The sequence below is a fragment of the Geotrypetes seraphini genome, chromosome 3 (genome assembly GCF_902459505.1).
Source record: "Geotrypetes seraphini chromosome 3, aGeoSer1.1, whole genome shotgun sequence".
Taxonomy (NCBI): Eukaryota; Metazoa; Chordata; class Amphibia; order Gymnophiona; family Dermophiidae; genus Geotrypetes; species Geotrypetes seraphini.
This window is the reverse complement of record NC_047086.1, coordinates 363,468,846-363,483,069: the sequence shown is the minus strand read 5'-3', so window position 1 is coordinate 363,483,069 and position 14,224 is coordinate 363,468,846. Positions and strand designations below refer to the sequence as shown.

The following is a 14,224-nucleotide window of genomic DNA, read 5'->3' as shown; positions in this document are numbered from 1 at the left end:
CTGAAAATAAGATCTAGTGCCTTTTTTGAGCCCCCAATGAATATAAGACACTGTCTTATTTTTGGAGAATCAGGTTACTCTAAGCTAACCAAGACAATCACTGCTGGTTCCTCTCATAGAATCTAGCTTTTGCACACCAACAGTTTGATTAAAATGCTGTATTTTTATCATACCCAAGAGAGTCTGGAAATTCTTTAATCACTCAAGTGGTATCCAAGCTAGATTATAAATAAAATAATTTTAAAAATGAAAGGACCATATTTTACCTCCAAGCAAAATAGCTTTTGCATACACCAACCTCAGCTAATGAAAATAAACTAAAAGCCACAGTGCTGGTGGTCTAGTATTTATCATATGTAGCATTTTACAAAATTTATAAATTACGAGACCCTTTTATTAAAGCTTAAATATGCTAAATGCTGGATGTCCTATTTTATAACTATGAGCCACACAGCACTTAGTATACTGTATACACCAGTGGTCTCAAACTCAAAGCCTTTGCAGGGCCACATTCTTGATTTGTCGGTACTTGGAGGGCCTCAGAAAAAAATAGTTAATGTCTTATTAAAGAAATGACAATTTTGTATGCGATAAAACTCTTTTTAGTTTATAAATCTTTCCTTTTGGCTAAGTCTTAATAATAATATTGTCATTTATAGCTAAAGAGACATATGATCAAGAAACTGTTTTATTTTACTTTTGTGATTATGATAAACATACCGAGGGCCTCAAAATAGTACCTGATGGGTCGCATGTGGCCCCCGGGCCGCAGGTTTGAGACCACTGGTATACACCAATGTCTTAGCTTGGGCTAAACTTTAGCAAAATGGCACCTATGTGTGCAGACTTTCCCCAGAAGTAATGTGTGACCCTTCTTTATACAACCAAAAATAAAGTACTACCTTTGTTTGTTAGATAGTACTTGTTAGCTTTTCAAGCAAACTGTCAACATCCACTTTGATTTCCTAGCTTTGGGTCCTGGTTCTCCACTGGCAAAATTGATAGTAGGCAGGAGCTAGAAAATCATAAGAATTTTATTCTGTGAATCAGATCTTAAATTTGACAGCTAGGACTCAGAAGGTTTAGCCCTCTTTCTATATGTAAGTATAGAATAATTGTTTAATAATGCAACCAAGAAAAGCATTAATAAAATTTTATTATGCCCTAGGGAACACTGGAAAGAGTGGAAATGTCTCTGCTAGATAAGCAAGTTTACAATTTACAAAATAAACAATAAAACTGATTTTAAAAATAAAAAAATATTTTAAAAGGTTTACAATAAGAAAAGGGTGGTTATGGTGGAGGGTGATATTAAGAGATCTGGATCCTCCTGTACATTGTTCCAGGTTTTTTTTAAACCACCATACCTGATAAAAGGATCTCTAAAATTTGTAAAAACATAATATAAATAAAAATAGAAGACCAGGCAAATGAAACAAAATCATAACAGAGACATAATCTATAAAACAAACAAACAGCCTCCTTCCCTCAAATACTGTAACCAGCAAAAACAGGCACCAGCAGGAAAATACTCTAGGCATGAAGGTCACAACGTGCAAATGAAGTCCATTTTGCTTCTGTGTCAGAAAACACATTGCCATTTAAAAACGTGCCAACTTGATAAAAAAATGTTTAAACTTGCAAGAAATAAAGGCTGTTTATGTTGTCTTCCGAAATCCCTTTAATATAGGATATATGTTTTCAAATGCTTCATAGATTTCTCCTCGGACTTTAGCACCTAAAATAAAATAAATGCACAATCAAAGAAAGATTCACACCATGGAACATTACGTAAAGTGAAGAAAAAAGCTCTATGAATTAACACTGATTTGGTATCTCAAAGTCAAGAGGATATATTTTATACCAGAAGTATATAATCGACTGACAAGAAAGCAGTCATCCTTATCAAAGAGTCTAGCTACTGAAAAATAGGCTATAATAACCACCCTTATAGCGAAATCGAGGAGACTAAAATATCTAACCAAAAAAAAAAAATCATACTACAGCGGCTCCTGACTCCTCCAAACATCTCTTCTACTCCCATCCCCTGTCCTTGGAACAATCTGACATCTTCCCCCTCCCCCCAATCTACGAATCAACATTACCCCCATTCTCTATGCCAGTCTACCTTAAAGATAGCTTACTGATCACTGGAAGTAGTAGCATTACACGGTTCATAGACAACCCCGCGAAAGACAAAGGTGCGCACTGACAACCGAGCGCAAGACGGAGGTGCGCGCCGAAGAAAATTACAGTTTTTAGGGGCTCCGATGGGGGGTTTTGTTGGGGAGCCCCCCCCAGTTTACTTAATAGAGATGGCGCTAGCGTTATGGGGGGTTTGGGGGGTTGTAACCCTCCACATTTTACTGTAAACTTAACTTTTTCCCTAAAAACAGGGAAAAAGTGAAGTTTTCAGTAAAATGTGGGGGGTTACAACCCCCCAAGCCCCCCACAACGCGGCGCGATCTCTATTAAGTAAAGTGGGGGGGTTCCCTCCCATGCCCCCCCGTCGGAGCCCTAAAAACAGTAATTTTCTGCGGTGCGCACCTCCGCGCTGCGCTCAATTGTCTGCGCGTGCCTTTGTCCCGGCGCGCTTTTGACCTGACACCGCATTACACATATGCAGCCTGGTCCAAAGTTTTCTTTCTGGCCCGTCCCACCTCTGACATTACTTTCTGTTTTTGCCTGCAGAATATGTGCAATGAAGGCTACCTTTAATGTAGACCATGGGGGGGGGGGGGCTCATAAGCTTCAGACCCACTAGCAGAACTGAAGAGAGCCACCAATGGTAGCTATGACCTTGGTGCTGCTCACCACTAAACAGCACAATTACCATAACAGGTGTTATCCAGGGACAGCAGGCAGATATTCTCATATGTGGGTGACATCATCCACAGAGCCACGGTACAGACAACTGTACAAGTGCACCAGCACTTTACGAACTTTAGAAAGTTCACGACTGACCGCACCGCATATGCCTTTCCACCTGGCCTAGGCGTGTGGCTCCTCAGTTCAGTAAGCCAGCTAAGAAGCCAACCAGAGGAGGTGGGTGGGTTGTGAGAATATCTGCCTGCTGTCCCTGGATAACACCTGTTACGGTAAGTAACTGCTTTATCCCAAGACAAGCAGGCAGCATATTCTCACATGTGGGTGACCTCCAAGCTAACCAGAATGGGATGTGGGAGAGTTGGCCTTTTAGGAAAATAAATTTTGTAACATTGCTTGGCTGAAGTGTCTATCCTGTCTGGAATAAGATTCCAGCCAATAATGTGAAGTGGAGGTATGAACCGAAGACCAAGTAGCAGCTTTGCATATTTCCCAGACATTTTCATCAGTCCACCATGTTTCCGTGATGCCGATGATGTCAACATTATACTTTTGTGCCACAGCTTCTAATTCACTCATCTTATTTCTAAGGCTCCTTGCATTCATGTACATACACTTGAGTTTGCAGCCTGTTCCCTTTTTGTGCGTCCTTCCCTCTTGTGTCCCTTTCGGTCTGTCTTGTCTGTGATCTGGTGAGTCTTCCCCTCCATCTTCCTGCACGGTATCTTCCGGGTATACCGGTTCCCGAATCATCGACTCTTTCTCTCTGTCGACTGTCGGCTTTCCCCTTCTTTCTAGTTTAAAAACTTCTCTCTTGATGTTGCATGCAAGTAGCCTCGTTCCATCTCTGCTGAGGTGGAGTCCGTCCTTCCTGTATAGCTTGCTCTTCCCCCAGAACGCCGTCCAGTTGCGCATGAAGTGGAATCCTTCTTCCTCACATCAGTGACGCATTCACACGTTGACTGCTTGCAGCTCCATCTGTCTCTTCTCATCTGCCCTGGGTACCGGCAGGATCTCCGAGAATGCTATCCTCTGAGTTCTGGTCTTCAGCTTCCTTCCTAGCATCCGGAACTGTTCCTTCAGTACTTCTCTGTTGTAGTTCCTGTTGCTCACATTGTTCATCCCCACATGGATCACCACTGTCGTATCTTCTTCTTCCACACTGTCGACGATCCTGTCGATGCGGCTCACTATGTCTTCTACCTTGGCTTCTGGTAGGCAGGTCACTAGTCGATCCAGTCTTCCTTCCGCTATGTGGCTGTCAACTTGTTTGAAGATAGTCCCCCCCACGATGATTGCTGTCCTCTATCTTCTCTTAATTCTCCATCTGCAGGTCCATGTCCTTGGTGTATGCCCATCTCTCCAGCCGTAGGTCATTGTCCTTCGTTCCTATCCATTTCCTCTCATCCTGATGTTTGTCTTCTTGTGGGTTCCCGCCGCTGTTTCCAGATCTTGCTGCTGTGTCCCCCATTTCCTCCTGGTGGCTGTCCATCTGGTGGTCCACACTCTCTGTAGGCGTATCCCGGCAGTTCCACTGTAGCTGGTGTTTTTCCACAACTTCCCTGTAAGCCTCTTCTATGAAGTTCTCCAGCTCCCGGACTTCTTCCTCAAATGCATCCTCCGTCTTGATGATCTCTGCTTCTCTGCTTCTTCCTCCACTGCCTGAAGTGCCTCCAGTTCCAGTATTCTGCCCTCCAGGAGACTGACTTGCTTCTTCAGACTTTCCAGTTTTCCGCATCGAGCGCATACGTAAGACCACCTCCCAGAAGGGAGGTAGTCATACATATGGCAGACGGTGCAGAAAACTGGGTAGCTCAACATCCTGCTTCTGTCTGTTGCTTCCATTGCTGCCTGCTTGCCGGTCTCCTGTGGATGTCTTCTGTGGATGTCTTTTGTGTCTGCTGTGGATATCTTCTGTGCCTGCTGTGTCTTCTGTGTTCACCTGGTTATGTCTTCAGTGTCCGCATAGATGTGTGTCCTCTGTGCCTGATGTGGCTGTCTTCTGCGCCTGTTGTGTCCTCTGTGTCTGCTTGGTTGTGTGCTTCTGTACCTGCTGGGTCTGCCTGGTTGGATGTCCTCTGTGTCTGCTGTGGTCTCCTTCTGCTCTTCTTTAGTGGTGGCTCATCCCTTTTCGAGGCCCTTCGCAAAGGCGCTCTCGCTAAGGCGAGCGCCTTTAACGCGCGCCGAACATCTGTGCGCTGTTGGCCCCTCCCCTTTTAAAGGGGAGCTTCGGATCTGCTTTGGGTGATGTCAGGGGGTGGGTGGAGCTACCTCTTGCCGCAGCCCCTCACCCTCTGCCTCCTCTTCGCTCTCTTTTGCTTCCTCTGTCCGATTCCTCTTCTCTCCCTCCTCGGCCTGACTTCTCCTGCCTGCCCCCCCGAACTCAAGGCAAGAAAATGGGAGAAAATATAGTTAAGCTCTTTTTGTAAGAGTGATTAATGTCTGTTATTGAGACAGAACATGGCAGTGGTTCCCCCATGTCTGTTATTGAGACAGACATGGGGGAACCACTGCTTGTTCTGTATATGTAGCATGGAATGTTGCTACTTTTTTGACTTTTGCCAGGTACTAGTGACCTGGATTGGCTACCATGAGGATGGGCTACTGGGACAGATGAACCATTGGTCTGACCTAGAAGGCTATTCTTATGTTCTTATGTAAGAATTTTCAATAGTGTATTACCCCATTCTCTTCTCCCCAGCACTCTGTTTCTTTATGCCTCTATGCTTGATACATATCTTTTCAACTCCTCCCACCAGGGGTTATATGAATTTTCAAAAAAAGTTTAGAAAGCTCTGCTTTAGGCAATTTATTAACAGAAGATGAATTCTTAGAGACTTTTTATTTAGATCTAATAAAGTACATTCTTGTGCACTGCAGTACAAAATCCTGCATCCCACCTGTTGTAAATTGAGTATATCTCCCACTAGTATTGTCTGCTAGCAAGGGGGCAACTTATGCTGAAAATTGCATACAATCAGAAACAGGTCCTGTCAGATTAACACTTTGAAGCAGGATGCAATGGTATTGGTCCCAAATGACATCAATCAAGGAGCTTAGTACATTTGCTTAAAGGGAACAATTATCATAGCAGTATAATCAAGGTATATACTGAAAGCAGCATTTGGGTTAAGACTTTCATGAAATAGCAATATGGTGTGCACTAGACATATTAACTACTGTATATATTTCAGTGTCAAACACCTATTAACTAGCCATTTTAAAAGTGCCAACCATGTTCAGCTATCTAAGAGAGAAATATTAAAACTATATAAAACTAAAACTGATCTAAGAAATGTAACTGCAGTTTGTTGATGTTTATGGCTCCTGCTATATCAATGCACTGACCAGTAGTAAATTACATTCTAACTTACCAGTTAAAACAACTTTCCCAGAAACAAATATAAGCAGGACAATTCTTGGCTTTATCATCCTGTAGATTAGGCCAGGAAACAACTCAGGCTCATAGCTGGAAAAGAAAGGACAAAACTGAGCTTTTTTAAAAAAAACCTAAATTATATGAAAAATATATCACAGGTAAAAATCAAGAAAGCACATCTGCTTAATGATAAAGGTACAAAATTATCTAAAATATCCTTTCCCAAATATTATTAGAATTGTATTTGTGCAACTTAGAACTGTATGAAGGCTGAAAGGATTGTTAAATCCCTATGAATTTTCAGAAAGTAGTAGAGTATGGTTTGTCTGCACTTTGACTACTGTAGTGGCCTGTTTTTGGCTGTGTCTAAGAATTGACTCAAAGCGCTACAGGTGGCACAGAATTTGGTGGCTTGTGTTTTATTGGGCTATAGTCGATTTTAGCATATTACTCTGGGTTTGAAGCATTTGCATTGGCAACCACTAGTCTTTCATATTCAGTTTAAGGTCCTGTAATCTTATATTCAAGGTTCTTGGGGTCTCTGTCTGTTGTTTTGGTTTCTACTGTGAATGCTTATCAGCCATCTCAATCTTTGTGTTCTGGTGATCAAAGGCTGTTGATGGTTCCCTCTAAATCAGGGGTGTCAAAGTCCCTCCTCGAGGGCTGCAATCCAGTCGGGTTTTCAGGATTTCCCCAATGAATATGCATGAGATCTATTAGCACACAATGAAAGCAGTGCATGCAAATAGAACTCATGCATATTCATTGGGGAAATCATGAAAACCCAACTGGATTGAAGCCCTTGAGGAGGGATTTTGAAAACCCCTGCTCTAAATCGTTCGTGTGTTTAGAGCGAAATTGCAACTCTATTTTTTCTGTAACGGTTCCGCAATTTTGGAATACATTACCTCAGAAGTTGAGGAATATTCAGAATGGGAGTTTGTATAGGAAAGACTTTGCTTTTTCATCAGACCTTTCTAGAATGTTGAGTTCATATGTGCCATTGGGCCTGATGGGTACTATTGCTTATTTTTGTTGGGTTTTGTATATATATATTTGTGATGTCTGTTTGAATTTTAATTGTGAATGTTTGATTTGTGAACCGCCTAGACTTTTATGATAGTACAATATATATGCTTTTTAAACAAATAAATCAAGGAGGATTTCAACTTTGGACAGCAGCAGTACTAATCAAATACAGTCAAACCTCGGTTTGCGAGTGTTTTGCAAGACGAGCAAAACACTCAGCAAACTTCTGTCTCGCAAACTGGGTGCCGCTCTGATAAACGAGCACTTACAGCTGCAGGCAATGCCACTTCAAGGAAATGCCTCTTCCGTCCGCCAGTCAGCCTTCCACACCACGTTGGAAAACCCCCGAGTCCATGTATCTGAGCGCCGTCTCACATGCGCGTTAAGTATAATCACCCACATCGATCAATGACACTGTGCGTGCTTATACGTAATGCACATGTGGGACAGCTCTCGGCTACGTGGGCTTGGGCGTCCTCTGTGGTGCGGAAGGCTGGCTGGTGGACGGAAGAGGCATCTCCTTGAAGCGGTGCAGCCTGCAGCTGTACTGGGTCCCCGATGGTTGCGCGTGGCTGGCCACCTACAAACTGCAGCACCCGGCACCCGACAGGTACACATCTCTGGGCTACCCCTCGCCATTTCCTCCCAGTTCCTTAGCACCTTTTGGGTTGTGGAATGAATTGTCAGCGTTGCCATTTTTTTCTATGGGGAACTTTGCTTTGATATATGAGTACTTTGGATTACGAGCATGCTTCTGGAACGAATTATGTTTGTAAACCAAGGTACAACTTTATCTGGCTTTGAAAACAGGCAAGATCAGAATGGGGATTTCAGAGAAATAAGTCCCTGAAAAAATGCCCATTTCTAAAGAGTGAGCATTGTTTCATTTCATTAATTTCAAAAATGTATACACCACCAATTTGGCTAGAAATGCCATTTAAGATGGTTTACAATATAACAATTAAAACACACACACACTATTTCCTAACATTTTAGCCAGTCTCAAACACACAATCAAAACAATCCCAGACCATATAAATTACTGCTCTGGAAATGTTATAGAAATCCTCTATCACTGATCTAAGACACACTGGTGCAGCCACAGACCTAGTCCTCCATTTCACTAAATGTACCACACTTGCTGAAAGAGTGCTAATAAACAATCCTGTGCCTATTTGGAACATACCACTGCCAAGTGGACATCTAGTTTTAGACTGAAAGTGCAAGGCCTTGACGATTGACACCAACCACTTTAAATCTAATTATTTTCAAAATTGGCAAGTCTATACCATGCAACGCAATACAGAGAAGGGCATGCACTTTCTTATGGCACCTGACATAATAAAAGCTGCAACCAGGAAGCCAAAAATAATAAAACAGATGCAGAGCAGAAAAAAAAAAGCACCTTCACTTCTCACTTGCACAAGGAAAAACTGAGTAACCTAAGGAACTGCCCGTGACACAAGGAGGCGGAGTTGAAAACTGTAAATAATGCCTTTTGCAAACCTCACAGGTGAAGGGAAGGCTTACTGTACCCTTTGCGCTAGAAGAGAGCAATATTAAAATATATTAAAGTGGTTTATTAACTGAAGCTATATTTGGGATAGTCTTTGGACTGGTCTGGTGGGCTAAAGGAAAGAAAATTAGTAGGTAAGATCTAATTTCTCCCCTTCTTTAATGACCAGACCAGAACCTGTGGGATGTATCGAAGCACTTCTCAAGATGGGTGGGACTCCAAAATGCCCCCTGGTCATGCCCTTCAACTACAAACTGCCAAACGACATTCCTACTCCCACTTCATGCTGAGCCACTGGAATCGACTGTCCACCGAGATCAGATCCCTTGAAGGACTCCAACTTTAGGAGAGCAATAAAAACATACCTCTTCACCTAACCCCCCTTGACCAATGGATCACAAAGAAATGAATATTGGTACCAGAAACCAGTATATGTCACGTAAGGAAACTTGTATTGTAAAATCTTGTACTGTAACTATGGCAAATCCAACCTGTAGACTGTCTGTGTGTCAATTAGGATAAAACTTGTACTGGAAAACTTGAACTGTAAGCATAACTATGGTAAATTGTAACCAGTAAACTGTATATTAATATTAGACTCCTAGAATGTGTCAAGTTAGGATATTAACCAACGTAAACTTGTACAGAAATTATGGCAAATCCAGCACCAATCGTAACCTGTTTACTGTATACTATGTATGTTTAACCTGTTACCTGTTCTGAGCTGTTTGGGGCCAATGGGATAGAAAACAAATTAAATAAATAAATAAAATCTCTAACCTTAATAATTTCAGTCCCAATGTTTTGGGAATGAACAAAGGAAAAGCCATATCATCAGCCAGAAAACTGCAAATTTGAAATATCAATCACAATTCCACCTCTGGTAGAAAGTTTTCAAATCTCAGGTCATTGAAATTAAATGTATATGCAACAAAATATTACCTCAACTACTAGGCAATAATAGTTTAATGAGGACCCCATTTTTTGAAGACAGATCAGAATTTTTTAATCAAAATTCCTGCATCCATGAACCAAAGAAAGATCTGTGCATGTTAAAATTTGAAGCTCAAAAGTCTCTTAGAAGAGTTAGAAACCAATTATAACTACATAAGAGTGAGTTTAAATGTAAAATTTTATATATATGCAGATGACATTTCTATTTTAATCCCTCTAAATAATTTTACCACAGAAATTTTAAACCAGATATCTTCTATTATGACTCAGATAGAACAGTGGATAATTAATTTCAAACTGAAACTCAATACGGAAAAGACCAAAATAACAAACTCATTGCTTCATCTTAATGGTCATGACTACCCGATTATTAAATCTATCAAAATTCTGGGAGTCACACTAGACCGACATTTAACACCAGCAGAACACACGAACTTAGTGGTATAAAAATGCTTTTTTACATTATGGAAATTAAGAACCATAAAAAAAATATTTTGATCCTTTATCGTTCAGACTATTGGCGTAGGCATTAGTTTTATCTATTTTAGACTATTGTAACATCATCTATTTAGAAGCACCCAAAAAATTAGAAGGAAATTAAGGATAATTCCGAATACAGCTGTTCGATTAATTTTTGGTTTAAAAAAGAACGACCATATTAGTCCATATTATCATTTACTTCATTGGCTGCCTTTGGAGGCAAGAGTATTATTCACATTTTCTTGTCTCTGCTTTAAGCTGATATCATGATTGTCTCCAGCTTATCTTTTCCTCATTTTGTGTTGCATAGACTATCAAGAGAAACTAGAAACTTCTATTTATTTGCTTATTCAAAAATTAATGGGTGTAGATATAAGACCTTCTTAGATAGGACCCTAGCATTTCAAGCTGGTAGGCAACAATCTTGGTTAGGTAAATGTATTCAGCAAGCTATGTTATCCTATTGCTGTTTTCGGAAATTAATTAAGACCACTTTGTTCGATAAGTTTATTACTTAGTGAATTTTATTTTTGAAATTCTATTTTATAAATATTTGTATTTTTTACTGTATTAGTGTATTTCGCTGATTGTCCAGCTCTTTTTAGTGTAAACCACCTAGAATTTTTGGTTATGGCGGTATAAAAAAATAAAGTTATTACTATTATTAAACGAGGTCAAAGGCCAGAAGTCTCAGTGTCTTAAATAGAGAATCAAAGTTCATTCAGGAAAGAAGGTGCACTGCATGTGGTTGAAATACTTGAGAGAACCTTTCAGGTAGTCTTGAAGGCATGACAAAGTTGCAACTTGAGCTTAAAGGACCCCCAAGCTATTTCTATTTAGTACAACTGCCTCTCTGCATACCACTTGTCTTGATTTGCCAAACTCTCAGGTACACCGAAGAGGGTTCCAAAACTTTTTAAAAAAGCATTGCTAAGAAACCAGGGTGGATTTGATTTAAATCACAGTTTTCTATGGACTCATTCTTGCTGGTATAACCTTAATATTTCAACCAGATGATAGGCTAGTTCTTCATATACTGCTCAAACAGTCCACTATAGAGTTCCATCTAACATCTTGTGGGAATGTTAGCTTGGTTTCACTCATTCTTTTCAGAGTTGCTGCTGCAAAATGATTGCTACGGAAGTATTTAGCAATTTCAAGTACATTAGTCTTTATTTCTGGGACACTGAAGTCTTTGGCTAGGAGGTGCTGCAAAAGAGCACTACAACCATGTATTATTAGCTAGGTATTCTCTTCATGCTTTTCTAAATCTATTCTCATCTTGGATATTATTCTCATCATTATCTGTGACTAAACTGCATAATATTCATTGGTGGTGGAACAGTATCTTCTTGTTCCACTTACTGTTCTCATTCAAATATTTTATACCTAATCATCTTGCTTCTAATGACCCTCAGAAACACCACCTGAGATTCATAACATTGTCTTAGGCTTTAAGTGCTGTCTCCTCATCGGAGCAAATTATAAAAGCTTAGCCCTCTCCAAATGTGCTTTATAGTATAAATAAAATAAATATATAGTCCAACTTAGGGTTATATTAAAGTGACTAGTGACTTATTGTCACTTATAAGTCATTAGAAGCAAGCTGATTAAGTATACAATATTTGAATGAGAACAGTAAGTGGATCAAGAAGATACTGTTCCACCACCAATGAATAGCTAATAGATTGCTCTCATTATAAACAACAACAGATATTGATAAACTGCATAATAGACATTTTAATTTTTGTTCATGTTTTATTATAGCTTTTGTTGCTACTTCCTGTAAGTATTCTACCGTATATGCATTTCTCGAGGTATCAATTGTTTCTGCAAGAAAGACATTCCCTTCTTCTGTTATACAAGCACATTATTCCACCCATCAAAACTTAACAAAAAAGTGTAAACATTGAATGAATATACAGCCTCAAGCACAAACAAAACAATGAAGGCAACCAAAGTTGCTTGGATGCTTTTATTCTTCAGATAAGTGACTCGACATAAATGTCTTTTCGGTCCTATGGCCTGCATAAGGAGTCTGTTAGTTAACAGACTGTATGAATATCAAAGCATTTGTTCTCAGCAAAGCAGCATTTGTTCTCAGATCATGAGCTATATCAAACCATGCACACAAGAACAAATGCTACTTTGCGGTACAATTGCTATGCCAAATTACACTTTGATTGACACACATACAGACTGTTAATCAACAGATACCATAATTCAGCAATTATGTTCTCAATCCAACTGCTAGATAAAAACAGACTCCTGATACAGGCCAAAGGGCCTAAACATATTTGTGTCATGTTGATCATCTGAAGAATAAAAGTATCTTAGCAACTTTGCTGCTAACGGCTAACTGAAGTTTTAAAATTACAGCAGCTGAGCAAGAGATAGGTGGGGGGTCGGGAGCTAGAGAGGTTGTGCTACAGGATCCCGCTTGGGGGGATAAGAACATATGCTGCATGTGCTAAGGTGGGGGGAGGTTGGGAAGGCAGGGAAGGACAGATGCTGCATGGCCTGGGGGATAGGAAGGGAGGGAAAGAGTAATGTTGCAAGGGTGGGGTGGTAAGAAGGGAGGGAAAGAGATGATGCCAGTGGGAACAGGAAAAGAAAGGAAGAACTATTGGACTTAGGTGTATGGAGTGGGAGGGAGAGAGATGTGTACTTGGGGAAAGGAAGAGGGAGAATTGTTGGACATGATAGTGGTAGAGAGGAGGGAGGTAGAAATACTGGATGATGTGGTGGAGAGGGAAGAGATAAATGGAAAGGGATGCAAGGAGGAATGTTGAACATGGTGTTGGAGGGAAGGGCAGAGAAGATGCAGAATTGTGTTTGAGAGAGTTGATAGAAAGAAAAATATTGGGCATGGGGCTGGTGGGGAGGGCAAAAAGATACCGTACAGGAGCCAGGGGATGAAAGAGGGAGAAATGTTGCACTGGGCAGTAAAGGATATGGGAGAGATGTACCCTGGATCCTCTCTCTCTCCTTTCCAGCAAGAGAGAGAGAGAGAAATGGAGACATGTTGCACATGGGGTGGAGGAGAGGAAGAAATGCAGAAGCCAGGAAAACAGAAAAAAAGAGAAACTAGAACCGACTTGATGGAATAATAAATCTTCAGACAGCAACGGGTAAAAAGGAGAAATTAGGTCCTTACCTGCTAATTTTCTTTCTGTTAGCTTGTAAGAACCTAATTTCTCCTTCTGTATCACCTGGTAGACCGGTATAGTTCCTTTACAGATGGGATGTACCAAAGCAGTATCCATCAAAGGTGGGACCCCCGAAGGGTTGACACCAGAACACGTTCACCAAATACCATGTCCCGATGCGCATGAACATCCACACGGTAGTGTCTGACAAAGGAATGCAGAGAAGACCAAACTGCAGCCTTGCAAATATCCACTGGAGGCTCTAGAGAAGACTCAGCCCAAGAAGCTGCCTGACCCCTAGTGGAACAGACTTCTTCTTCAGAAGATAAGCGGAAGCAATAGTCTCCTTGATCCAGTGCGCAATAGTAGCCTTAGAAGCACCATCCCCCTTACGAGGACAAAGAGATGATCTGATTTCCTGATCTCCTGGGTCCTCTGCACATAAGAGCGAAGGACCCGACTGACATCCATCTTGCGCAGCTGTCTCTGCTCAGAAGAGCCCTGAAGACTACCCAACACCAGGAGGACTACAAGGAGAAACTACTTTTGGCAGAAAGGAAGGAACAGGCCTCAAGACAACCCGCTCCCTAGAAAACTCCAAGAAGGAAGCCCTACAACAGAAAGCCTGCAGCTAAGAAACATATCGAGCTGAAGAAATGGCCACTAAGAAGACCGCTTTAAGCGTAAGGTCCTTCAAAGAGCAGTCACCCAACAGTTCAAAAGGAGGGTGCACCAAAACTGACAGAACCAGATTCAGATCCCAAGAAGGAACAGAAGGACGCACAGGAGACTTGAGCAACTTGGCCGCCCGCAAGAAGCAAATCACATCAAGAATGGCAGTCAAACACTGACCTTTCAACAACCCACGAAAGGCTGACAAGGCCGCAAGCT

The 14,224-nt window shown here is 41.1% G+C and overlaps 1 protein-coding gene across 1 annotated transcript in view; it reads right to left on the bottom strand.

The window, feature by feature from the left end:
- Positions 1-1,136: 1,136 nt before the first annotated feature.
- Positions 1,137-14,224, bottom strand: part of TBP (TATA-box binding protein) — a 57,249-nt gene continuing 44,161 nt past the window's right edge. Inside the window, exons 7-8 of the mRNA XM_033939199.1 lie at positions 6,201-6,295; positions 1,137-1,738 (exon numbers count right to left, since the gene is read on the bottom strand). Of these exons, the coding sequence (XP_033795090.1) occupies positions 1,659-1,738; positions 6,201-6,295 (175 nt within the window). The 3' untranslated portion in view covers positions 1,137-1,658. The remainder of the gene's footprint in view (positions 1,739-6,200; positions 6,296-14,224) is intronic.